This window comes from Sceloporus undulatus, chromosome 1 (genome assembly GCF_019175285.1).
Source record: "Sceloporus undulatus isolate JIND9_A2432 ecotype Alabama chromosome 1, SceUnd_v1.1, whole genome shotgun sequence".
Taxonomy (NCBI): Eukaryota; Metazoa; Chordata; class Lepidosauria; order Squamata; family Phrynosomatidae; genus Sceloporus; species Sceloporus undulatus.
In genome coordinates, this window is record NC_056522.1 from 41,428,114 (window position 1) to 41,454,283 (window position 26,170).

A 26,170-nucleotide genomic window follows, 5' to 3' on the forward strand; every position below is an offset into this window, starting at 1 on the left:
TAACCTTTATTTATAAAGCACTGTAAATTTACACAGCGCTGTACATACAATCTTTTAATTAGGCGGTTCCCTGCCCTCAGGCTTATAATCTAAAAAGACACGACACAAAAGGAGAAGGGAGTGGTGGAGGGGAAGGGGATGAGGGCCAGCAGTTCTTCTCTACCTCTGAAGCCTGGACCAAGGCAGATGGACTGGAGGGAGGGCTTGGCTTCTTAATAATAATAATAATAATAATAATAATAATAAGTTTTATTTATAGACCGCTATTCCGCAATGATCATAGCGGTGTACAGTAAAAATTGCAATACAATACAAAAAATTTCAAGGCCTCTCTCCCCCTCAAGATGGTGGCCGGGGGGAGGGCTCTTAGTCTTTCCAGGCCAGCCCTCGTCTCTCCCCCTCAAGATGGTGGCCGGGGGGAGGGCTCTTAGTCTTTCCAGGCCAGGCCTCGTCTCTCCCCCTCAAGATGGTGGCCGGGGGAGGGCTCTTAGTCTTTCCAGGCCAGGCCTCGTCTCTCCCCCTCAAGATGGTGGTCGGGGGGAGGGCTCTTAGTCTTTCCAGGCCAGGCCTCATCTCTCCCCCTCAAGATGGTGGCCGGGGGGAGGGCTCTTAGTCTTTCCAGGCCAGGCCTCGTCTCTCCCCCTCAAGAAAAAATGGATGGGTAAACTTCTTCCAGGGAGGCCTGTTGGAGTTAGCCTGCCTCTCTAGTAGGATAATACATATAAAATACATAGCAATACAGGAAATGATTCAATAAAACAGGCAACAAAAGAACATCAAATAGCAGTTGCAGGATGCCATGCCTGGGAAGGCTTCTCTGAACAGGATGGTTTTCAACTCCGTTTTGAAGCTGGTTAAAGAAGTGATGGCTCTTGCTTGTGGGGGAAGAAGGTTCCAGGAGTGAGGGGCAGCAAGTGAAAAGGGGCGAATCCGGGATGGGGCAGAGGAAATCCTGGGCTGAGAAAGCAGACCTTGACTACCAGAATGGAGGGCCCTAGTGGGAAGGTAAGGGGAAATAAGGTCTGATAAGTAAGGAGGGGCCAGCCCATGGAGGGCTTTAAACGTTAACAGCAGGAGCTTGTACTGAATGCAGAAAGGGAGTGGTAATACTCCTGGAGAAGTATTACCATACTGACCCATATACGTCTACCTAGGATTTTGGAGCCCATTTTTGGGCTTAAATTTTTCAACTTATAGATGAGTATATACAGTAGTATAGAGTTAGCAGGACTAAGGGGCTAAACAGACAGCCCGTTCAGGGGCAGCTTTATGCCACCCCTTTTAACCACTGGGTTGGGGATGCGGCAGCCGCACATCAGGCCCCCAACCGAATGCAAATAGAAGCCGCAAAATGTGGCTCCTATTTGTGCCCTAGAACAGACGCCATATGCACTGCAGCATGGCCTTATGATGCCCCTCATACACAGCCCACAGCATGCAGTAAGGGCTTTGAGTGTGTGAATGCTCAGCCCTATCTGAGCCCTGGTTCAGGTGCAGGCCAGCATAAAGTGATGGTCTGTACACCCCCTGTGTATCAGTTTATTTATTAGATCACTCATAGTTATAGAATAACTTACTGTCCTTATTGATAAAAAGACAGACAACTACCCTTCCTAGCAATAATAATATCTGAATGGTAATTCAATGGCTTCCTTAAAATATTCTGTTCATTTTATCATAGGAAATCAATCCATGGCCACAAATCCTATGCTTGTCATAGACTTAAGAGTTTGTTCTTGAGTATGAGCCAGTGTGCAATGGGGAGAATAGTAAATAGCCTAACATCTTTTAAAGATACTTTCTTCATTAAATAATTATAAACCTTAATAACATTAAAACAGGGATTTGTTAATAATCATACTTCATCCTGCACAATGCAATGCTATTTTGTTTTGCTTTAGGAGAAGTTTTTGACTACTTGGTTGCTCATGGAAGAATGAAAGAGAAAGAAGCACGTGCAAAATTTAGACAGGTATGAAAAAATGTCCATACCTTTGTTAAGGTATGTTAAGGAAACTTAAGACTGTGTGCCTTCAACCAAAAAAAAATGTGTTAGTTTTCAGGATTAAACATGAGAAGGAGAGAAAGTCAGAACACAGTAATAATTCCTAAATCATATTTCAGGTAATAAGTCTGACTTTAAAAGTATTTCCAGTAAATTGGATATAAAGCTTGTCTTTCTTTTACATAAAGAAGAAAGGATCCAACCTTGTTAAATTTGATTGTAATACAAGTTTTCTTCAAATCTTTCAAAACTGAATACTTTAAAAAATGAATATGCAGTTAATTTTCTTTTAGAGAAGTTTGGTTCATCATGGCTGCTTTATAGGATAGTAAGTGCCATTGAGCCCTACATAAAGATTTAAAGGGCTTCTATGTGCTTGATATTACACTGTTCTCAAATGCTGCAAGAACTGGGAGCCAAAATCTTAAAATTTCCTTCCCACGGGACAGAGTTTAACTAGTGTTTGCCCAATAATTTTCTTATACAAATGGATTTAACAATAGACATACAGTGTACTTGAATAATGTTTAGAAATGTCACCTTTGTTGTGATTTGTTATGCCTAATGAACAGACATTTCTTAAATTAGCTCTTTATGTCTGGCTCAGAGTGAATTTAGAAGGGGATGGAAGAATTAGTTGAATTATTTAAAAATGAGCTAACTTTTGAAAATTTCTGATTTTCCTCAGTATAAAATATGGGAAGCTGTGGTGGACTGTAATTTATTTATTTTTTTTTGGCCTATTTTTTTAAAATGTAGCTACAGAATTTATCCTTCTTCCTATTGTTAAAACTATAATTGCATTGAGAAATTATCAACATAGTTCCTGAGTTCCACCTTTAACATAGACAATACAGTATTTGAAGCAAAAGGATTTCAGCTTTCTTAGAATCGTAGAGTTGGAAGAAAGCACAAGGGCCATCTAATCCAAGCCATTTCTGCTATGCAGGAACTCACAATCAAAACAGCCCCAACAGATGGGCATCCAGCCTCTGTTTAAAGACCACCACTCTCCGAGGGAGTGTGTTCCACTGGTGAACAGATCTTAAAATGTAATTTCAAAAGTTTAATCTTAAATTGCAGCTAAGGCATAATAAGAAGTAATACCTGGGATGTATATGGTTAATTTGCTACAATTATTAAGAGACTGAACTGCTGTGAAATAGGATGATGTGGTTGGGACCCCTCTTTTGCTTTGAGTAAGCATTGAAGAATACAGTGGGCTGTTGGTATTAGCTGAGGTTTGATTCCAGGAATCCCCCCCCCCCGTCCTGTGAATGCCAAAATCCATGGATGCTCAAGTCCCATTACATACGATGGCATACTAAAATGCTGTCCCTTATATAAAATGGCAAAATCAAGGTTTGCTTTTGGGAGGGTTTTTTTTGGGGGGGGGGATATTTTCAAGCTATGGATGGTGGAATCCATGGATAGAAATCCGTTAATACAGAGTGCTGACTGTACTTAGTCATCCAGATAGGCCCAACCAAGCCAATGATGAGGCGTTATGTGAGTGGTAATCTAAAACCCCTGGTAATCCATTCATTACTCACCTCCTGCCTAGAATTCACTGACTGTCTTCAGATACCACAGGTGGGAAAAGTGCAGCTTGTAGCCTAGATCCTAACCCCATTTTTGTAGATTTGTTTTTAGTGGCTGTGTAGGGAGCATATTTGCTACCCTCAAACTGTTTTAAAATAGGCCAAATCCCCCCCCCCCCCCCAAATATATTAAACTACCTGGCAAACTTGGCTGTCTAAAAGGCACAGGGTTCTTTTTCTGCCATTTAAAAAGCTTTTTGGGGAAAGTTTTTCAACAAAAGCATAGCATTCCCAGGACCATCAGTTGTGTGTGCAGCCTCTTGATCTGGGATATTTTCCCACTACATGTTAAACTAGTGTAGTGCAATTACATGAAAGAACTAAGAAGTTTTCTGCTCTGTTTCTATCAAAGAACTGTTATGTTTAAATCAATAAACTATACTTAACATAAATGGTCATTAATAGTCCAAGTTTAAATTATGATATTTTCAAATTTGACACCTGAATTGATGCATTGGGTGGTCTTAGACACATCATTTCCCTTCTCTAGTACAAGTTCTCTAGCAATAAGTAATAATATTATATAACCTTATTGTTTAAGAGATGTATCAAGGTAATGTATATTGAATACTGAATATTCTTAGGATTCTTGTATGTTTTTATAGTAATGCTGACAATGGTGTTTCAGATTGTGTCTGCTGTACAGTACTGTCATCAGAAGTGTATTGTTCATCGCGATCTCAAGGTATGTTCATTTGTTTTTCTTTAACAATTGAAACTGTGATGGAGCAGAACATTTAGAATATATTAAATTTTGAAATAACATCTCATCATTAGATATTTTCCCAAATTATCCCTTCTTTCACATCTGTCTGAGAGTACAATGTGCAATACATGCCTTTGAAGAAGATAGGATGTTAAAAATGTATGTAGGCTTTTTTCCTACATACATTTGAGTAACACCTGCTTCCCTGTTGATTCTGTCATGATACTGCCACCACTGGCACAAGTCATTCCCTGTGAGGACAGAAATGAGGTGCCAAGTATTGATCACATGGTTGGGAACCTTATTGTGGGACATGTATGTAGATAGCCTCTTGGCATTGCTATGGAGTTCTATGGATTTTCCTGCAAAATCCAGAGCAGACAGTTAGCTTTCTTACACAGGTTGAATGGAGGGATAGGATGGATATAGTGCGGAACTGGCCTCACATCGTGAAGACAGTCAACACTGGAATCAGGGATTTGGCCCTGCATCCTCCAGACCGGTCATGGTGATGGCAGAGAAAACTAGTTTAATTGTCGATGCCCTACTACTGTTTGCTAATTGTCTTCTTTCTGATAAATAAGTTCAGTGTTCCTCTGTTTCTACTTCTACTATAAATCTGTTGATAGAAAAAATGGTTTTATCTTATTCATGTCATTCTATCAAATTTAGTTATGTTAGATTTTAAATGCCTTTTCTAACAAAAATTCAAGTTACCTTCCAGCAGTTAAAATAAACAAAAGTTAAAAATACAATGTAGCATATTTGTAACATCACCTTCACCCAAAATAGCAAATCATCAAGAATATTTACTTGGCATAATGCTCATATTTAAAAATTGGTTAATTATATTCCATTAGATGCTTAGGAACAGAGGTACATCTTGATGACAATATATTCATCATGACAAGTAGCCGCTGACAGTCTTATTATTGATGAATTTGTTCTGTTTCCTTTGAAAGCTGTTCAAGTAGGTAGACATTACTACTACCCATAGTGGTAGTTTCCACAGTTTGACTATACACTGTGTAAAGGACTACTTCCTTTTATTTGTCCTGAATCACCTGCCATTCAGCTTCAGTAGACTCCTGGCTATTGTAGTATGGGGGGGGGGGGGGCTTCTCCCATTTAATTTCTCAACACCATGCATAATATTATATACATCTATAATGTCTCTCCTTACTTGCCTCTTAACAGCCTCCAATCTTACTACTTTTCTCCATAGGAGAGTTGATCTTTTCCCACTCAAAGAAATAGTGGCCAATCTTGCCAATTTCTAGTCCTAGGAAACTTAGTTATGTCCCAGTGCAGACATAATGCTGTCTCTTCTCCTGTAAGTAGGAGGGTATCTTGCAGAATGGTTTCAGTTCCTAAACAGAACACATCTATTCCTTTTCTTTCTATATCATAGAATCATAGTTGGAAGAGACCACAAGGGCCATCCAGTCCAACTCCCTGCCATGCAGGAAATCTCAATCAAAGCATCCCCTATAGATGGCCATCATGCCTCTGTTTAAAGACCTCCAGGGAAGGAGACTCCACTACACTCCGAGGAAGTGTGTTCCACTGTTGAACAGCCCTTACTGTCAGAAAGTTCCTCCTAATGTTGAGGTGGAATCTCTGACAGTGAGGGCTGTTCGACAGTGGAACACACTCCCTCAGAGTGTAGTGGAGTCTACTTCCCTGGAGACTTTTATCTAGACTTTTATATTTAAATCTAATGTTACAGAGTGGCATTTTCCAAAAAGAAAAATAAATCTTAGTGAAGCTTTTAAAGTCTAATACCTCTACACAGATCTCAGCAGGACTGAAAATTTTAATCATATTCTCAGTTTAAGATCCTGCAAAATTCAAATAAGATATTAAAAAGGCAACTCTTTCTTCAGGTAAAACAGGGACGAGTAACATGCAGGCTGCATACAGGATCTTTTGCACTTTTTTGAGGAGCCTTGTACCACTTCTCCCCCCCCCCCCCCCCATTTACTGCCATAGCTGTGGCACATTTCTCCCTGCTCTTTCTCTTTGAAACCGTGTACATAGGAATTGTGCAACTTGTTTTCAAGCCAGTTGTATTTCCAGAAACACATTTTAGCTCAAAAGCAAAATTTGCTCTCATGGCAGGCCTTTTTGTAAAGGGAAATCAGATGGTTGCTTTTGCTACAGTAGCACAATCACATCAGTTACATTCAGGCAGTGCATGGCCCAAATTGTACAAATGGATGCATTTTAGATCTCAAGTTTAGATAACTGACAGCCTTAGTATGTTATGCATTCCACATTTTGTGTTTTACAGTAAGTGTCAACAGAGTATGTAAAATGAATAGTTCTTCTGACAAGATCTGGTACCCTTTTAAATAATATTTATCTTCAATGTTTTCCCTCACCCTCATGTAGGCAGAAAACCTTCTTCTTGATGGAGACATGAACATTAAAATTGCAGATTTTGGTTTTAGCAATGAATTTACTATTGGCAACAAGCTGGACACTTTTTGTGGAAGCCCTCCATATGCTGCCCCTGAATTGTTTCAAGGAAAGAAATATGATGGCCCAGAAGTGGATGTCTGGAGTCTTGGAGTTATTCTTTACACTCTAGTCAGTGGATCATTGCCTTTTGATGGTCAAAATTTAAAGGTACAGTAGAAATTTGAAATATCAAAGTCTAGTCTTCAACTTTTCTGTCCATGTAATAGAATTTTTCTTTATTTGGTTTTTCTAAAGGAACTGAGAGAGCGAGTATTGCGAGGGAAATATCGGATACCATTCTATATGTCCACAGACTGTGAAAATCTACTAAAAAAACTACTTGTGTTAAATCCAATCAAGAGAGGGAGTTTAGAAGTAAGTTGTTCAGTCATTTTTGTTTAATATATTCTTTAGTAAACATTATAAAATATCTTAAAGATATAAGGAATAATCTACTCCTTTATTTCTTTCTAATGAGTGTGTAATTGGGATTCATGTACATTGACACAGTATTGATGTATTATTATTATTATTAACCTTTATTTATAAAGCGCTGTAAATTTACACAGCGCTGTACATACAATCTTTTAGTTAGACGGTTCTCTGCCCTCAGGCTTGCAATCTAAGAAGACACAAAAGGAGAAGGGAGTGGTGGTGGGGAATGGGATCAGGTCCAGCAGTTCTCCACCTCCGAGGCCTAGACCAAGGCACATGGACTGGAGGAAGTGCTTGGCTTCTTAATTAATGGTTAAAAGGAGGCTTCGTGGGTCAGAGAGGGGCTAGCCTCTGGGAATGCTTCTCTAAACAATATAGTCTTTACAATATGTAAAGCATGTACAGTTAGCCCTCAGTATTCACAGATTTGGCATCCACAGATTCAACCACCTATTTACTAAATTTACTACTAAATTTATTTATTTTATGCAGTTTATATCTTACCTTTCTCCCAAAATGGGATTCAAACCTTTAATAGGAGGTTATCATTCTAATGCTAAAAATATTTTGTGTTAGGTAGTTACATGAAGTGTAACATAAATTTATTTTATAAAAAAGTGAACTGTCTTCAAAAATCAAAGGTTGTAAGTAATATTTTTACTTTTTTCTAAAAAACAACCCCACCTCTTACGTATAGGGCCAAAATAACCCAAAAGCACCAGAAGCTTAAAATACACTAAGGAAACGATGCAGGGTTAGCTGTGATTAGTACTTGGATTGGAGACCGCAAATGAATACCAGGTGCTGTATGGCAAAACAACCTCTGATTAGTCCATCCCTAAGAAAACCCAATAAAATTCATAGGATTACCATACATCAACAAGCAACTTGAAGGCGCATGCGCACACACACACACAGAATTTTTAAACTAAGGCATTTCCATATGAGTATCCCTTTGAGCATGATAGTTGGTGGCCTCAATTTAAATAAAATGCAAATAATATTGGCCACTCTATAAGTTTGGATCAGTGGAGCAAAACATGGAGAAATAACTTTAAGCTTACAGTCTCCCAGAATTTAAGGGAAAATTTTTATAAAATGTTTTTCCATTGGTATTTAACACCAGTCAAGATTGCCAAAATGTCTAAGAATACAAACAATAAGTGTTGGAAATGCAAAACGGAGGTGGGGTCCTTCTACCATTGTTGGTGGACCTGTAGGTTTGCGAAAGAATATTGGAGAGGTATAAATGACCAAATAAACTTAATAATGGGGAGAGAGATTAAATTAAGTCCAGAATGTTTCCTACTAGGTATATTTCAAGATGACATAAAAGGGAAAGAAGAAAAGATATTGTATTACATGGTTGTATTGGCGAGGATCTGCTTTGCGCAGAAATGGAAATGTCAGACAAATCCAACAATCGAGGATTGGATTTATAAACTTTACGAAGGAATTGAGATGGACAGATTGACCCAAATGTTAAGAGACGAAACTAAAGATCAGACAAAGGATGAGTGGATGGGAGTTATTAAATTTTTAGAGTCTAAATGGGGTAAAATAGCAATATGTTATATATAATGTCTATGTAAGTTTAATGTTTAATTAGAGATAGTGGTATAAGGAGGTTTGGTGCTTTAATTGCTTTTGGTGTTAGTAAGTTGCAGAAAAGGGTTAGTGGATCTAAGGTATAATCTATTTATGTTTTAAGAAAGGCAATGTTAACCACTAATTGGACAAATACTGGTGAAAGGAAGTTAGGTGTGTATGTGTGTATGTATGTAAGTGAAAACAGAGATAACAGGAAGATTAAAATAAGAACAGGAGGAAAGAAGAAGAGGAAGTATGATATAGTAATTATAAAAGGGAAGAAGTGAGTGAAGAAGGTAAGTGTAGGTAGAATTATGAAATGAGTTAGTAAAGGAAGAGTAGGAGAAAAGTAATATAGGAGAAGCAAGACATAGGGATTTGAAGGAGAGAGAGCTGGAAAGGATTGGTAGTGGAGGGCTTAAGGTTTAGGTAGGTATAAGATTAGAAGGGATCTTCTCCTGTGATAACAGCAGGAATGTTAAGTTGAATATGGTTAGGTTTGATTGAAGGGTTTTTGTTGTATATATATATATATTTCTTTTTTTTAATGTTTGATTTACTAGTTTAAAATGTATTAATGTATATTTATTTTGTATATAAGAAGCTTGTGTTTTTGTATTGTATTGTCCTTTTGTAAGTATTGTCTTTTTAATAATAAAATTAAAATTAAAAAAAAATTAAATAAAATGTTTAACTTGTGTAGCAGTTACAGCAAGCTTGAAACACCCATAGAATCATAGAATCGTAGAGTTGGAAGAGACCACAAGGGCCATCCAGTCCAACCCCCTGCCATGCAGGAACCCTCCATCAAAGCATCCCTGACAGATGGCCATCCAGCCTCTGTTTAAAGACCTCCAAGGAAGGAGACTCCACTACACTCCAAGGGAGTGTGTTCCACTGTCGAACAGCCCTTAATGTCAGGAAGTTCCTCCTAATGTTGAGGTGGAATCTCTTTTCCTGCAGCTTGCATCCATTGTTCTGGGTCCTGTTTTCTGGAGCAGCAGAAAACAAGCTCGCTCCCTCTTCAATATGACATCTCTTCAAATATTTAAATAGGGCTATCAAATAATCTCTTAACCTTCTCTTCTCCAGGCTAAACATCCCCAGCTCTCTAAGTCGTTCCTCATAGGACATGGTTTCCTGACCCTTCACCATTTTGGTCACCCTCCTTTGGACACGCTCCAGTTTCTCAATGTCCTTTTTGAATTGTGGTGCCCAGAACTGGACACAATATTCCAGGTGGGGCCTGACCAAAGCAGAATATAGCGGCAATATAACTTCTCTTGATCTAGATAGTATACTTTTATTGATGCAGCCTAAAATTGCATTGGCCTTTTTAGCTGCCACATCACACTGTTGACTCATGTTCAGCTTGTGGTCTACTTGGATTCCTAGATCCCTTTCACATGTAGTTTCTTTCAGCTAGGTGTCCACCATCCTATATCTGTGCATTTTATTTTTCCGCTCTAATTGCAGTACCTTACATTTCTCCGTGTTGAATTTCATTTCATTCCCAGGCATTGCATAACTGTCACTTGCTATTTGATGTTTCTTTGTTGTCTGTTTTATTGAATCATTTCCTGTATTGCTATGTATTTTATATGTATTATCCTACTAGAAAGGCCCCTTCCCTACCACCACTCCCTTCTCTTTTTGTGTCGTGTCTTTTTAGATTGTAAGCCTAAGGGCAGGGAACCATCCAATTAAAAAGATTGTATGTACAGCGCTGTGTAAATTTACAGCGTTTTATAAATAAAGGTTAATAATAAATAATAATAATAATTTTGTTAGCTTTGGCCCAGCTTTCTAGTGTAGTCAGGCCATTTTGAACTTTGATCCTGTCCTCAGGAGTATTAGCTATTCCTCCTAATTTGGTGTCATCTGCAAATTTGATAAGTATGGCTATCGGAATGTGAGGCAAATTTGAAGAAATTTGGCCTGGACCCTATAATTCTAAAATCTGGTGATAGACAGCATAGTAGGAAACTCATCAAAGAAAGGATGCAAGAGCATTATGTTCTGTGTGATATTAATATCATTAGAGCTTCAAAGTTCTCTTCTAGTTTCCCTTTTTTTGAAAGTATGTATTGGAGAGGAAAAATATTTATCAGAAATAACTCAACCTCTTCTTCGTAGGGCTTTTATAGCCCTACGATTCCAGACAGTGAAAACCAACTACGTTGAAGGGAAATATAAAAAGATTCCCAAGGAGCAGCATATTTGCATTTGTGGAAGTGGGGATATTAAAGACACCATACACTATATGCTACATTGTAAGATATATAAAACCCCAAGAGATAAGTTTCTGAAGAGAAGTTTAGAACTTGCAGCTAACCAAAAAGACTTGGAGAAAATCACTTACTTGTTAGCTAATGCAACTAAGTCTGTTATGTTCAACACTGCTAGATTTGCTGTGAAAGCAGCTAAACTTAGATTAGACTTTGAGGATAAAGGCCTGCATGGAAATCTGCAGTAAACAGATTATATTAATTTGAATAGAGTATGGAAAATTGTGATGTTTTTGTATGAAATATTTTTGTAATTTTAGTGTAAACATATTGCTCTATATGTTATAGAGCTAATTGACTGTGGAAATTTTAAAGGGGGTTTTAATGTAATTTGATGGCTATAACCTGTATTTGGTTGTCATGAATAAACTGTTATTATTGTCTAAATTACCTTGGGAGAGTTTTACCACAAGCTGGTGCTACAGAGTAAGCCAAAACCTTGCCTCTTGGCAAGGTGGGACATACAGCATAACTTCCTCCTCAAATTCCAGACTGAATGTGTATCTGTATATGCTTATGTGTTGTTGGAGCTTGCTACCGCTCTAAATCTCGTACTTTGCCTTTTGAACACATTCCTGAAAAGAGTTAGGAGGTTTTTGCTTAGAACTCCAGGAAAGAGTGGATAGCTTGATTGCTCCCTTATTCTCTAGTACAGTAGCTCCAAGGACATCCCTAAAGGTCTGGACATCTCCAGGTTCAGACTGGGATAGGTGTAAATATGGGTTGGTGACAGATCTGTCATGCAAATGTTGCATTAATCTTCTGGATACCCAGTCTCCATTTGAGGCGAGGGTTCAGCAAGGGTGAGAAATTGGGCAAAAAAGAACAGAGGTTTTCCACTCTCAACAGGTGTGGGTTCTTTCCCCTATAAGGGCTGTCAGTAGCCTGCCTGAACCTTCAGGAGACTGTTGGTCCAACTAGCTCAGAACAGTGTATATTGATTGGCAATACAGGCAGTCTTTCTCAGATCTAGCTAGAGTTGTCAAGAATTGAACTTGAACTTTTGCATGGAAAATTTTACTCTGAGCTGCAGCTTCTCCCCAAGTTATTTCTCTACATAGCATATGGCCAATATTAGCCACATTTACTCTGTGAACAAAGACTGAAGGATCTGATTTAATTGTTAAAATCCAGTACCTCCAACCATTGTTAGTTGATAATCCAGCTGTGGCTGTTTTTAAAAAGCCAAGGCCTACAAGACCCTACAACAGTTGGTTGCAGGATAACTGAAGGACCACCTGTTCCCATGCAAACCTGTTTGGCTTTTGAGATCATCTTCATATGCCTTGCTCACAGTGCCTCTGCCCTTGAGGTTAGGTGGGAAATTACAAGGCACAGGACCTTCTCAGTCGTGGAACTTTGTGTCTGAAACTTTTCCACTCTGCATTCACCTAGCATTCTCTTTCACAGGCTTTAAATAGAGGTTGAATATTCTATCATTTGCACACTTGATAGGTATGACATTAAAGGTTTCCCCTTGACATGAATGTCTAGTCGTAACTGACTGTAGGCGGCGGTGCTCATCTTGGTTATTAAGCCATAGAGCAGTGGTTCCCAACCTGTGGGTCGGGGCTCCTTTGGGGTCAAACGACCCTTTCACAGGGGTCACCTAAGACCATCGGAAAAAACATATTTGCATATAGCAATGAAAATAATTTTATGGCTGGGGGGTCACCACAACATGAGGAACTATATCAAAGGGTTGCAGCATTAGGAAGGTTGAGAACCACTGCCATAGAGCCAGCATTGTCCGAGTAGTACTCCACTGGTCATGTGGCCAACATGACTGCACAAAACAATGTTACTTTCTCACTGAGGTGGTACCTATTTATCATGCTTTTGATCTGTTAGATTAGCACAAGCTGTTACATTAAACATTATTCCATTAAACATTAGTTAATTAGTACATTAAACATTTAGTTGGGTGATGTTTTTCATGCTACTGTATAGGTGTTTACATTTATTTCATGCAATTTCATCCATTTAAGAAGCTTGAACTAAAATCACCCACATAACTTAATGTTTTCAATTTGTTATATTTTCCAGCAAATAATGAAGGACCGATGGATGAATGTTGGTCATGAAGAAGAAGAATTAAAGCCATACACTGAGCCTGAACCAGATTTTAATGACACCAAAAGAATAGGTAAGGATTTTATATAGTTAGCCCATACGTTCATAGATCTCCAGCTAGTCCAAATAATCTTGCTCACCTAATTCTTTTTTTGTTGTTGTTGTTTTTGTATTCCATAGATTCACAATTAATTTGAGGGTTTTGCCGGGATGTTTTGTTAACTATACAGGACCATCCATTCCTGTGTATTAGTTTGTTCTGCATTATACATTTTGAACAATTCCCATGGAAATTCTTTCTGATTTGTCCTAGCTTTATCTTACTTGATCTTCTGTTCTCACTTCAGTATCTTCTCAATATTCATTCCACACTCAGTGGTTGAATGTTTAGAGAATGTCTGACAAGTACAAATTCTCCCTCCTCCATCATTGCACTGAATCATAGAATCATAGAGTTGGAAGAGACCACAAGGGCCATCCAGTCCAACCCCCTGCCATGCAGGAAATCTCAATCAAAGCATCCCTGACAGATGGCCATCCAGCCTCTGCTTAAAGACCTCCAATGAAGGAGACTCCACCACTCTCTGAGGTAGAGTGTTCCACTGTCGAACAGCCCTTACTGTCAGGAAATTCTTCCTAATGTTGAGGTGGAATCTCTTTTCCTGCAGTTTGCATCCATTGCTCTGTGTCTTGTTCTCTGGAGCAGCAGAAAACAAGCTTGCTCCCTCCTCAATATGACATCCCTTCAAATATTTAAACAGGGCTCATTTTTCCGCCCTAAGTGAAGTACCCTACATTTCTCCGTGTTGAATTTCATTTTATTAGCTTTGGCTCAGCTTTCTAGTCTATTCAGGTCGTTTTGAATTTTGATCCTGTCCTCTGGAGTGTTAGCTATTCCTAATTTGGTGTCATCTGCAGATTTGATAAGTATGCCCCAAATTCTGTCATCCAGGTCATTGATAAAGATGTTGAATAGCACTGGGGCCAGGACAGAGCCTTGTGGGACCCCACTGGTCACTTCTCTCCAGGATGAAAAGGAGCCATTGTTGAGCACCCTTTGGGTTCGGCCAGTCAACCAATTACAGATCCATTTAACAGTTACCTTGTCTAGCCCACATTTTACAAGCTTGTTTGCAAGAATGTCATGGGAAACCTTGTCAAAGGCCTTATTGAAATCAAGATATACTATATCCACAGCATTCCCTTCATCTACCAAGCTGGTAATTTTATCAAAGAAAGAGATCGGATTTGTCTGGTATGACTTGTTTCTCTGAAACCCCTGTTGACTTTTTGTGATTTTGGAATTGCCATCTAGATGTTCACAGACTCTCCGTTTAATGATCTGCTGTAGAATCTTTCCTGGTATTTGATGTCAGACTAACTGGACGATAATTGTTGTGATCCTCTTTTTTTCCCTTTTTGAAGATGGGGACAACGTTTGCCTCCTCCAGTCTGCTGGGACTTCTCCTGTTCTCCAGGAGTTTTAAAGATCATTGCCAATGGCTCCGATATTACATTTGCCAGTTCTTTTAATACCCTTGAATGTAGTTCATCTGGTCCTGGAGACTTAAATTCATTTAGATTGACAAGATATCCCTGTACTATCTCTTTACTTATTCTGTACAAAATTCCCCTATCCTGTCCTCTGCTCCATTATCCTCAGGTTGAGCACCCTTTTCCTTTTCTGAGAACACTGAGGCAAAGAAGGTGTTGAGTAATTCTGTCTTTTCTCTGTCCCATGTTAGCATTTTGCCATCTTCTCCACGTAGTGGCCCTGCTATTTCCTTTGCCTTCCTTTTGCTGCGGAAATATCCAAAAAAGTCCTTTTTATTGTTTTTAACCTCTCTAGCAAGCCTGAGTTCATTCTGCGCTTTAGCTTTTCTGACTCTACCCCTATACATGCCTGCTATGTCTTTGAATTCCTTTTTTGTGATTTCCCCCTTTTTCCATTTCTTATACCTGTTCTGTTTAAAACTTAGCTCAGTTGAAAGTTCCTTAGTCATCCATCCTGGTTTCTTGAGACACCTCCCATTTTTCTTTCTCACTGGAACTATTTGAAATTGTGCCTTCAGTATCTCCCTTTTGAGAAAGTCAGTTTACTGAAATCCACTCTCCTAAAGTCTAGAATGCATGTCTGACTATGCCCAGCTTCTCCTTTCCATTGTATAACAAACTCCAGGAGAACATGGTCACTTCCACCTAATGAACCCACCACTTGCACCCCATTAACGAAGTCATCTTTGTTGGTTAGCTGACCCCCTTGTTGCCTCTTCCACCTTTTGGATAATGAAACTGTCTCCAAGGCAAGTGAGGAATTTGCTAGACCTTGAGGATTTGGCTGAGTTTGAATTCCAGAAAATATCAGGATAGTTGAAATCACCCATCACTACCACATCTCTACTTTCTGAGTTTGTAGTCATTTGTTCTAGAAAGGCATCATCCAATTCCTCCATCTGACTGGGGGGGTCTGTAGTAGACTCCTATCATAGCATCCTTGTTGTTTCCCTCCCCTTTAATTTTTATCCAGATGCTCTCCACCTGGCTGCCAGTATTGATGTCCTGGATCTCTTCACTGGTGTAAATATCTCTGACATATTCCTCCTCCTTTCCTGTTTGGCCTATTTCTCTTTAAAAGGTTATACCCCTCTATTTCTACATTCCGCTTATGAAACTCATCCCACCAGGTTTCAGTGATGCCTGTTATATCATATTTGCTTTGTTGTACTAGGAATTCGAGTTCATCTTGCTTATTTCCCATGCTCTGTGCATTAGTGGGTCCCCTTTACTTGCTGCCTGTGCAAGTTTTTTTGCCGCCCACTGTTGGGTCCTTGCCCTATTTGTCTTGTTTCCTTTATGTCAGTTTCCTTTATGTCAGTATGTTGTGGCCTGTGTGCTGTGCCCATAACCCTTGTTGGGGCCTATGGAAACGATTCACAGTGTCCACCACGACCACCTGCAGAGTTCAACCACGTCAACAGGACGCCAAGAAGAAGGAATCTGTGAAGATGTCTTCAACTAATAATGACTCTTACAAGTCTTCACTCTAAACGAGGGCTTTAATCTTCCTTTGCAGTATTTACAACATAGATATACACAGTGTATTGGACATCCATCTCTAATACACACTGTTTACACCAACCAACAATAACACAACCTCTGAGGCAGCCACATTAATACACAGTACAGTTCACTGCCTCTCAGTAACAGACACAGCCCACTCTCTGAGGCACCAACTGTCTCTCTCTCCCTCAGTGACAGTTGAGAACTGACAGTTGACAGTTGCATCAACATTCCGATGATGCACTTTTTGAATGCTGACACATTAGCTGCCACTGGAACTGTAAATTATCTGCACAACAGCTCCCCCTAGTGGCCACAACAATGTCATTTCCTGACAAGTTTGACTATTTTCTCCAGCCCTTTTGTCTTCCTTAATACAGTGGTACCCCGGGATACGAATTGACCGCGTTACGAAATTTCCGGGTTACGAAAAAGTTAGATTGGAAAAAACTGTTCCGGGTTACGATGTTTTTTTCGGGTTACGAATTTTTTTCGGCGCGAAATTCAAACGCGCGGCTTTCCAGCGCTAACGGAAAGCCCTTTTCGGGTTGCGAAATTACTCGGATTACGAACGGAGCGGCGGAACGAATTAAATTCGTAACCCGAGGGAGCACTGTATTGTCTCCCTCCCCTACGAAACTCAGTTTAAAGCCCTCCTCATCAAATTCTTGAGACTGTTGGCAAAAACATTTCTTCTAACTGATGTGAGATGCAGCTGGTCCGTTGCAAGAAGTCCCTCCTCATGGAACCGCAGCCCATGATTGAAGAATCCAAATTGTTCTCGGCAGCACCATCTGCGGAGCCAGTTGTTTACATCTGCTATTTTCCTCTCCCTTCCTGGACCGTGACCTTTAACTGGCAGAAGAGACGAGATGACAACTTGTGCATCCATTTCTTTTAGCTTCCTACCAAGAGACTGGTAATCCTTTCTGATGTTCTGAAGGCTGTGTCTTGCAGTATCATTGGTTCCCACATAGACCAAAAGTAAGGGGTATTGGTCAGTAGGCTTGACCAGTCTTGTCAGCCTGTTTGTCACATCATGGATCTTTGCCCTGGGGAAAGGCACACTTCTCAAGACGTCAGGCCTACAAATCGCTGCTTCTGTACCCCTCAGCAAGGAGTCCCCCACTACGACCACACTCCTCCTCCAAGGCTTAGCAGCGACTGTTCCCTCTGGTGGAACTCTTAGGCTCCCCTGCTCTATCCCTGAAGTCTGTCCATGCTGCTCTTCCTCGTCCTCCTTGATAAAGGGAAAGAGCTTCAAATCGATTCTCTAGCTGCAAGCTCCCAGAACAATCCCTTCTTGGTCTACTTCTCTGTGTGACATTCTTCCATCTGTCTTCCTCCTGTGTATGTGAAGTGACCTCCTCCGCCCCAGCAACTTCCTCTGCGTCGTACTCATCCAAGATCATTAGTTCCGTTGTGTCTAGGAAATCCTCTTGCTCCCTAATATGCTGAAGTGTAGCTACTCTGGACTCCAGCTGTACTTTCTCCTTCAAGAGTGCTACCAACTTGCACTTGGTGCATGTGAAGTTCTCCACTTCTGTAGGCAAGAATACAAACATCCCACAAGTGTTGCATGTGACTGCAGCAGTTCCTTCAGTGTTTATACTGTGAAGTCTTGACTGAAACAGGACTATGGGCTTCCTCCTCAAAAAATGCTCTGGTAAACACCAACATTAAGGCCCCTGATGACCTGGCCTTTTCACCAGTCTCTGGCAGTGAGCTCAATCTACTGGGAATATAACTTTATAGGAATGTCCCGGCTGCTAGTTTAAAGACAAGATTCTGACTCAAGGTTTGCTTCTCACCTGCTGCCTCTGCTGTAGATTTCTTTGGATCAAAAAGATTCTGGAAGGAGTTCAATAGAGCTAGTCTGCTAGCTTCACCCCCTAGTGACTCACAGAGAAGCTCCACTCCCTCTGCAACTAGCACATTTTCCTAGAGTTTAAAAAAAATTCAGTCACCACTCCAAATGGCTGCCCAGCTCCTTCTCCTCTCTGTGGCACAATGGATTACACTCTCTACTAACCAGAATTGAAAAAGATTCTTCAAACAGAATATTTCAAGATGGAAATTGTAAACCATCATTTGTGAGCACAGAAAAATGTAATGACAATGCTTTGTGCCTAAAGGAGAGAAATGGAATCTGGGGAGACATTAAATCCATGGCAAATTCTCAGTTAATGGTGAAGATCAAAATGTTATGTGGAAAGGAACTGATTGTGAATCTTTCCCCCTTGTTTTTTCCCTTCTCTATGTTACGTAGATTCTGTGCGGGTTTATTCTGAAGGCTTGCTAGTATTATATAAATGCTAACTACTAGATACAGTAGTAGTGGAAAATGGAAAACATTACCAAATAGACCAGTCAGACATAGTTTTATGGGACTCTTTTTCCTGTATGTACTCTTTTTCTGTATTCCTAGAAAAGCCAAATGGGTAACTAAATCTGACATAAGAAATGTTATATCATTTGCAAATGCAATGAATTAAGGAGGGGGGCAGAAGATGGCTTATGTTCATATTGTTTTAGCTTGACATACTTTTGATATCCTTTGTCTTAAATTTAGATGTATTGTTAATTTTATAGATATTATGGTCACTATGGCTTTTGCAAGAGAAGAAATTCATGACTCTTTAGTAAACCAAAAATATGATGAAGTAATGGCTACTTATCTGCTTCTAGGCAGAAAACCACCTGAGGTAATCTATCATTCCTTATTTTTATTTGTTATTTTTATGTCGCTTTATTTTTCCACTAGTTTTGAAATTGTTCTGAATACTATTATCATGGGTGGTAGCAGTAGTAGTAATAGTAGTATATGCTGCCTTTTTCCCAATTTGGACTCATGGGAGTTTACAAGATTTAAAACAGGTCTAGCTAAACAAAAAGAGACACAGCTAAAAAGAACATAATACCCTGTAGATTAGATTACTGACAAATGTACTCTTTTGGGACATTGGACGTATGGGTTGATGGCTCTGCCATCCTTGCTACCACTGATTCATATGTGGCTTAGGCCCAGTTTACACATCCAGCAAAATAAAGGCGCATACAACTAGATGTGAAAAAAAGGACAATAAATAGTCGTTTGTGGGCTCCTCCAAATTAATGGCATTCAGATTCATGCCCATTCATTTAATGCCACAGCATGTCCTTTTGGAGTGTTTCTTCCTGTTTCTGCATTCAAACATATATTTTTTTTAAAAAAAAAAACCCTAAAATGCAGGATCTCCCCTCCCTATCACCTCAAATGAGTTTTAAATTATTTTTTCTCCACAACAGTCTCTGTTGTCTAAAATGAAATGCTGATATTGTTGGGTAAGATCACTCCCCCCCCCCCCCCACACACATAAGAATCTTCTGGCACCATAAATTGAACAAGGAGTCTTACTTAACAGTCTCTCCCTCCTGCCTCTTTCCTCTGCTACCTCTCTCCTACACCATGATGGTGCATTTAAACAGATCCAGGTTGGAATATTTTCAAGCTATGGATAGTTGAATCCATGGGTAAAGAATATGTGGATATGGAGGGATGACTGTATTACTTAAAAAACCAAGTCACCCTTTTTGTAGGAATAAAAAGAACAGGGAAAGAGTTGGGAAAGTTCAAAACTTTCTCTTAAGTAGATTGGCATCTCAGAAAAATAAGCAAAAAGTGCAACAGTAAACACCATCCTCTGACACATTTGGCCATGCCAGAATATGTCACACCAGGGCACAAACACCATTATCACTGCTGTGGTAACTGGCAAGGACTGAGAGGGCAGTGCTGATCTGAACTCTTGGTGTTATGCCCAGTCTTTGTCCTCTGCCCCCCCCCCCCAGCATGTATAAAAGGATGCTTCAGGAATGTGGCTTCCCAGACCCCCAGCCACACTGGGCCATGGGATTCTGGTATTCGTAATATAAACAAATACATTTCCCAAGCTTTGTGTATTCCGTATCTATCAGGAACAGGGCTGACATAAAAGATATTACCCAACATAAGCACAAACAAATGATTTAATATTCTATGACATAATAGTAGATAGTTTGATGAAACATGGTTGCATCTTCTTTCCTCTTCATTGTATTTTAAATCTTTGTACTGTTCTTTTTCTTTAACTGGCAGTCCACCCCAGGGGGTACCATCAGAAATGGAAAAGCAGCTGGAGAGAACCTCTTTATACCTGGCATTTATCCACTTAAAATCTTCCCAAGCACTATTCTTGTATCCTGTTCCTCAGTGATGGGATACAGCTCACAGGAAGTTTTAGGGAACCCTCTCCATTCACTGCTCTTCTCTTCTGTTACCACTTCTCTTCAGGCTGTTTATCAGATTTTTTTAAAAGGACTAACTTGGGAAAGAAATATACAACTTCAAGCAGCATTTGAGACTGAAATTATGGATGATGTAGCAAATGTTACCTTGAAATTTCATACAACTTTTTGTGACATTAGCCATCCTCTAAATCAATAAGTTGTCTGAAAAACTGGGATTTGAATAACTTTAAAAACTGATTGTGAATGTTTTGACAAAAAAATAAGGTGTTTATGTTCCTTTCTAAAAATTGTTATTTATCCATGTAGTTTGAGGGGAGCGAGTCTCTATCCAGCAGTAACTTGAGTCAAAGATCTCGACCCAGCAGTGACCTCAACAACAGTTCTATGCAATCTCCTGCTCATCTGAAAGTCCAGCGGAGTATATCAGCCAATCAGAAACAGCGTCGGTTCAGTGAACATGGTGGGGATGGCATTCAACCAAGTAAAGTAGCCAAATAGAATGTTAAGCTGTGTTACATGTTTCTGGGGCTTGGCAGTGCCTCCTCTCTGTGCATTAGTTCTGTGCCTCCTCGTATCACATCATGATGCTTTTATCATGTGAGCCTTCTGTGGTAAATATAGTGTGGGTTAGTCGACAGATGTGTTAAGATTTCATTTGCATTTCTTTTGTCTATACCTATTTTAACTATCAGCTTTATGATAACTGTGTTCTGTATTTACTGTCATTGTTTGAATCTTGAACTTGGAAATAGCATATTTGCAGTGTAATGGTTTTTACAGGAAAATTGATTTAAAAATAGGGATTTATTTGAGAAAAATATTAACACAGAGTTTAGTAATTTATGCTGGCCATTGGCTAAAGCGTGGACAGTTGGACCCATTTTGTGCAACCACAGCTTTTGGTGCATTAATATAAAGTAGTCCCCCAAATCTTTTGCACTTTGTAATATTGTATTTTTTGTAGCAAAAGAAAGCTGCTTGCATCCAAATTTCTAGGTTGAAAATGGTCTTATTTTGAATGAACAGTTGAAGGTTGAGGGATTGTGATGGTATATTTGATTAGTGCAATGAAGGGGGTTCTCTGAAAAACATCATGAGAGAATATTGAAAGGTCACACCTACATCTTTTGGAAGTAGGGGTGCTAGTTAATAATGCTGTCAATAATCTATTACACTTGAGCATTTTTTGTGGTTCATCATAGCAAAAACATCTGACTAGGGATACGTTTGAGCTGCTGTCCTTAATTTTTCCATTATGGTTCTGAAACACACTTTTGGAATTGATGCATTTTTAAATTCAGAAAGAAAATATATGGTATTCATGTATATGTTTATTTAAAAAGTAATCTGTAAGCAAAGATGCACTGCAAGTGAAAGAGAGAAGGAAAAGCCAGGAGGTTTTTTTTTTTACGTCTTTTAAAAGAATTGATCAAGTTCTTTCCATTTAAGAACTTTGCACAATTCTTTTAGAAATTATTTTGTTCACAAGTACAGTGGTCCCATCCCTTACGCAGGGGATCCGTCCCCCCTCCCCCCACATAAGGGAAATTCCACGTATGCTCGAGCCCCATTTAAACTAATGGGGCACGTGCCTGTGGCAGCACATGCCATGGGTGTGCACGCCATTACTCTTTCCACGGCGTGGTTTTCAGCATATGCTGAAAGCCGCGTATAATGCACCCGCTAATAATAATAATAATAATAATAATAATAATAATAATAATAATAATAATAAATTTATTTATATTTCCCTCCTCTCCCTGTGGATCGAGGCGGGATTACAGCAAAAAAATCAACAATACAAAATGCAAATACAATGTTATCTAAAAATACAAACAATAAAACGGTGAGCAATACTGTTGCCAGTCATTAAAATATCCAAATTGTCTGTTCCCATGCTCTTAAATCGGAAGTGGGGGTGTTCTTTAGGATCAATCATAGCAGATCAGATGGATACGCCCACCGGAAGAGATCTGCGTTAAGTGCCTTCTTAAAAGCTTCCAGTGTTGTAATAAGGTGGATCTCTTCCGGCAAGTTGTTCCATTGTTCAGGGGCTGCGGCTGTGAAAGCTTTATGGGAAGTTGTAACTAGTCTGGTTCTCATGTATTACAATAGTTTCTTCCCTGATATTCTAAGAGTACGGGACAGATTGTAGGGAGAGGCGTTCCCTTAAGTAACTTGGACCCAAGCCATGTAGGGCTTTAAAAGTAATGACAAACACTTTGAATTGCACCCGGAAGCTGATTGGCAGCCAATGTAAAGATTTTAATATTGAAGTGATAACGTCTGATCTAGATGTTCCCGTGACCAATCTGGCTGCAGCATTTTGGATCAGTTGAAGCTTCCGAACTTGGTACAAAGGTAGCCCCATGTAGAGCACATTACAGAAATCTAAGCAAGAGGTTACCAGTGCGTGTACTACTGCTTCAAGGTCCCTCAGGGCCAGGTAGGGGCGCAGTTGGTGTATCAAGCAAAGTTGGTACCAAGCACTCCTGGCCACCACCTCCACATGAGATGACAACTGCAGAGACGAGTCCAGGAGCAGTCCCAAACTGCCAACTTTGTCCTTTAGGGGAAGTGTGACCTCGTCCAGGACTAGTTGATAAATCTCCATCCTGGACCAGGGGTACCTATTGCAAGCACCTCCGTTTTCTCTGGATTCAACTTGAGTGTGATGCGGGTGCACTAATATCAAAGCAGATAAATATGTGATACATAATGTACAGTATTCTACAGAACTGCTGTTGATTGCAATGAGTTTAGTTTGCATCTCTGGCATGTTCACTGGGAAACAGTTAATTGCAACTGAGAACTGCTTATAGGTGTGGATGCACAAATGGGGTGACAGCCAATTATATCCTTCTGGCCTTATGCATAGAAGCCAGTTGAATATTGATGAGGTATATCTCTGTGTTGCATTTATTCTAACAACATACTAAATTTAGTAGGGAACAAATATTCAGCTAGTGCTATGTAAAATTATGCAATCCTGGTGCTCATGACTCATTTGATTGCAGGTAATGTCTGTGCATGCTATCTTATTTTTTCAGAGTAACACTGGGATCTTATTTGTATTAGTTGCTTGGATTTTATTTTTAGTACAAGTGCAGATAATTGTCAGACTCACTGAAGGTGATTCAGAGAGCATCCTCTCATTGATGTTACCTCTGCTTGACAGTTGGCCCATCAATTCCTCCTGCTGTCTCATACTCAAAAAGAGCTCAAGCAAATAGTGTGGAGAGTGAACACAAAGAGGACTGGGACAAAGATGTGCCACGTAAACTGAGTAGCACTGCAGTTGGGTCCAAAGGTGAGATGGCAGCAAGTCCATTGGTGGGCCCTGAAAGGAAAAAAATCAACTACTGTTACAAGTGTAAGTGAGATTTTTGATCACTGCTGAGGTCAACTCTGCTTAGTAGCATGACAGCATGTAATGCACTGGCTAGTTTGATTTGGATAAATTGTGTAAATTGTCAAATGGTGACATAGAAATAAACAGATGTGCAGTAGTTACAGACATATAAGAAATAGGATGTGCCATGTAAAAATGAGAGCCAGTGTGGTATAGTGGTTTGAGAGTTGGATTAAGATTCAAGGAGAACAGTTTGAATATCCACTCAGCCATGGAAACCCACAAGGTGACCTTGGACAATTCATACTCTCAGCCTCCGAGGAAGGCTATGGCAAATCTCCTCTAAATATATCATACCAAGTAAACCCTGTGCAAGGGTTACATAGAACATCAAAAGACAGTGCACCTGTAATAACCTGACAGAATTGAAAATGAAGCAACCTGTGCATAGCTGTCCCAGGTGTGGAGCATATTTTGTAAGATAGAGATTCCTGTAGCATTGATTATCATTTGCTTACAGCATGAGGATATGTCTCATATTGTTTTATGTTTTTTTGAAGGCAAATTGAAGTCTTTAGTTTGGCACATGACCAGTCCATTGTGTTCCAATGGGGCAAATGAAATTAATGAAGAATTGGAGGAAAGTATCTAGTGACTTGAAAGCACATACATACATATAGTGTCTAGCTTCCCCCAAAAATGTGGTAATGGGTTTTCACTGACATTGTATTTTTTTAAAAAAAGGGGGTCATCTTGTTTTACCTTTTAAGGTGACACATTTTATCATGACATCTCTGTCTGTATTCTGCAGCCCACAGTATTATCCCTAATTGCATGACTTGGGCCACATAATGACCACTGTCCCCAAACCCACTGTGAAGGAGCAATTCTGGAGCTCTCTGCACTCTGTTACTCACTCTCACAATAGACCTATCCTCTCTTGGACACTGTCAGATCTGTTTCCTAGACTGAGCATTTCTACAAGTCTCTAGAATGGGAACACAGCTCCTGACCCTTAAAATCTGGCAGGCTTTGCCAACTATGTCCTGAGTTTGGTGCGGTCAGTAGTGATAATTTAATGCTCTACCCTCAGGAGATGTATACCAAAACAGCAGCTTATATGTGAATATCTGACTATTCAAATCATTGTTCTCCCCTTTTGAGGGAAGACATCCAAGGCAATTAGAAAATAATTGCAGTATCTGTTTTCCAGAGGGTATAGGAATTTGCATTTCCTTTCAGCACTCTGTTCATTGTAGCTGCCACTTTGGATGTGAAAGTTTTCAATAATGGAAGCTTGTTCTTTTCACACAATACTGAACCCTTTGATTCTTTAAGCAGATACAAGAGCTCTCTTCTTCTGTCTGTACTTACATAGAGTTGACTCAGTATCACTAGAGAGTCTTCCTCTAGTACATGGGTTTTCAAGGTGCGGAAAGCATGATAGAACAAAAGTCCAGTTGATATGTTTAGCTGAGCATATAGGCGAGTGAGCAAAGAATGCTTGCATATTCTCCTCATAATGTGTAGTGCAGCTGCATGCATAGGTAATGTGCAGTTTCCTGTCCCTTTACCTTTGAGGGAAAAGACTGAAAGTTTTCTGAGTACAGTATAGCCAAACTGCACACTACATGGTGGAAATGTTTCAGCTTACACACTTCCATACTATGCTTTCAGAGTTTTGCACAATCTCCGAGCCACATATGGGTGTGGGGAGGCTGAAATGGTCATTTATTTATTATTTATTTGATTTCTGTCCTGCCTTTCTCCCCGAAAGGGATCCAAGGCAGCTCACAAATAAAAATATGGCGTATGAAACATCTCCCAACCGCTGAAAAGGTTAGACCCCAGAAAGGACAATTGCAGTACCAGAAACATCCAGAAGTGCAATTGCCCTTTTTAAAGCGAATCCTTCTTGCACTGTGTGTGTCTGCCCACCCTCAAATCACCTGTCAATTTATTGGCAAGGTCATGAGTTTCATATGTTTTTCTTAGGCAAGGAATACTATGAAGTTGTTTTGTCAGTTCCTTCCTCTGAAATATAGCCTACAGAACCTGGTATTCATTGGCTTTGGGTGGAGGAGGCTGAAATTGTCATTTATTTATTTGATATCGATCCTGCTTTCTCCCTGAAAGGGACCCAAGGTGGCTCACAAATAACAATTCTAAAAACATAGAACAATAAAACAAAGTATCATCTAAAAACAGTATAAAATTACAGGCATTAAAACCATACTAAAACCATGCTACCCACCCTATATAACAAACAACCAAGCCACCTCATGAATATACCTCAGAAGCCTGTCTGAATGAAGCCATTTTTCTTTG

At 39.6% G+C, this 26,170-nt stretch overlaps 1 protein-coding gene across 1 annotated transcript in view; it reads left to right on the forward strand.

The window, feature by feature from the left end:
• Positions 1 to 26,170, forward strand: part of MARK1 (microtubule affinity regulating kinase 1) — a 96,673-nt gene that overhangs the window by 53,335 nt on the left and 17,168 nt on the right. The window contains exons 6-13 of the mRNA XM_042452223.1: positions 1,902 to 1,972; positions 4,235 to 4,291; positions 6,707 to 6,943; positions 7,031 to 7,150; positions 13,135 to 13,234; positions 18,814 to 18,926; positions 20,797 to 20,950; positions 23,669 to 23,844. Coding sequence (XP_042308157.1) covers positions 1,902 to 1,972; positions 4,235 to 4,291; positions 6,707 to 6,943; positions 7,031 to 7,150; positions 13,135 to 13,234; positions 18,814 to 18,926; positions 20,797 to 20,950; positions 23,669 to 23,844 — 1,028 coding nt within the window. The remainder of the gene's footprint in view (positions 1 to 1,901; positions 1,973 to 4,234; positions 4,292 to 6,706; positions 6,944 to 7,030; positions 7,151 to 13,134; positions 13,235 to 18,813; positions 18,927 to 20,796; positions 20,951 to 23,668; positions 23,845 to 26,170) is intronic.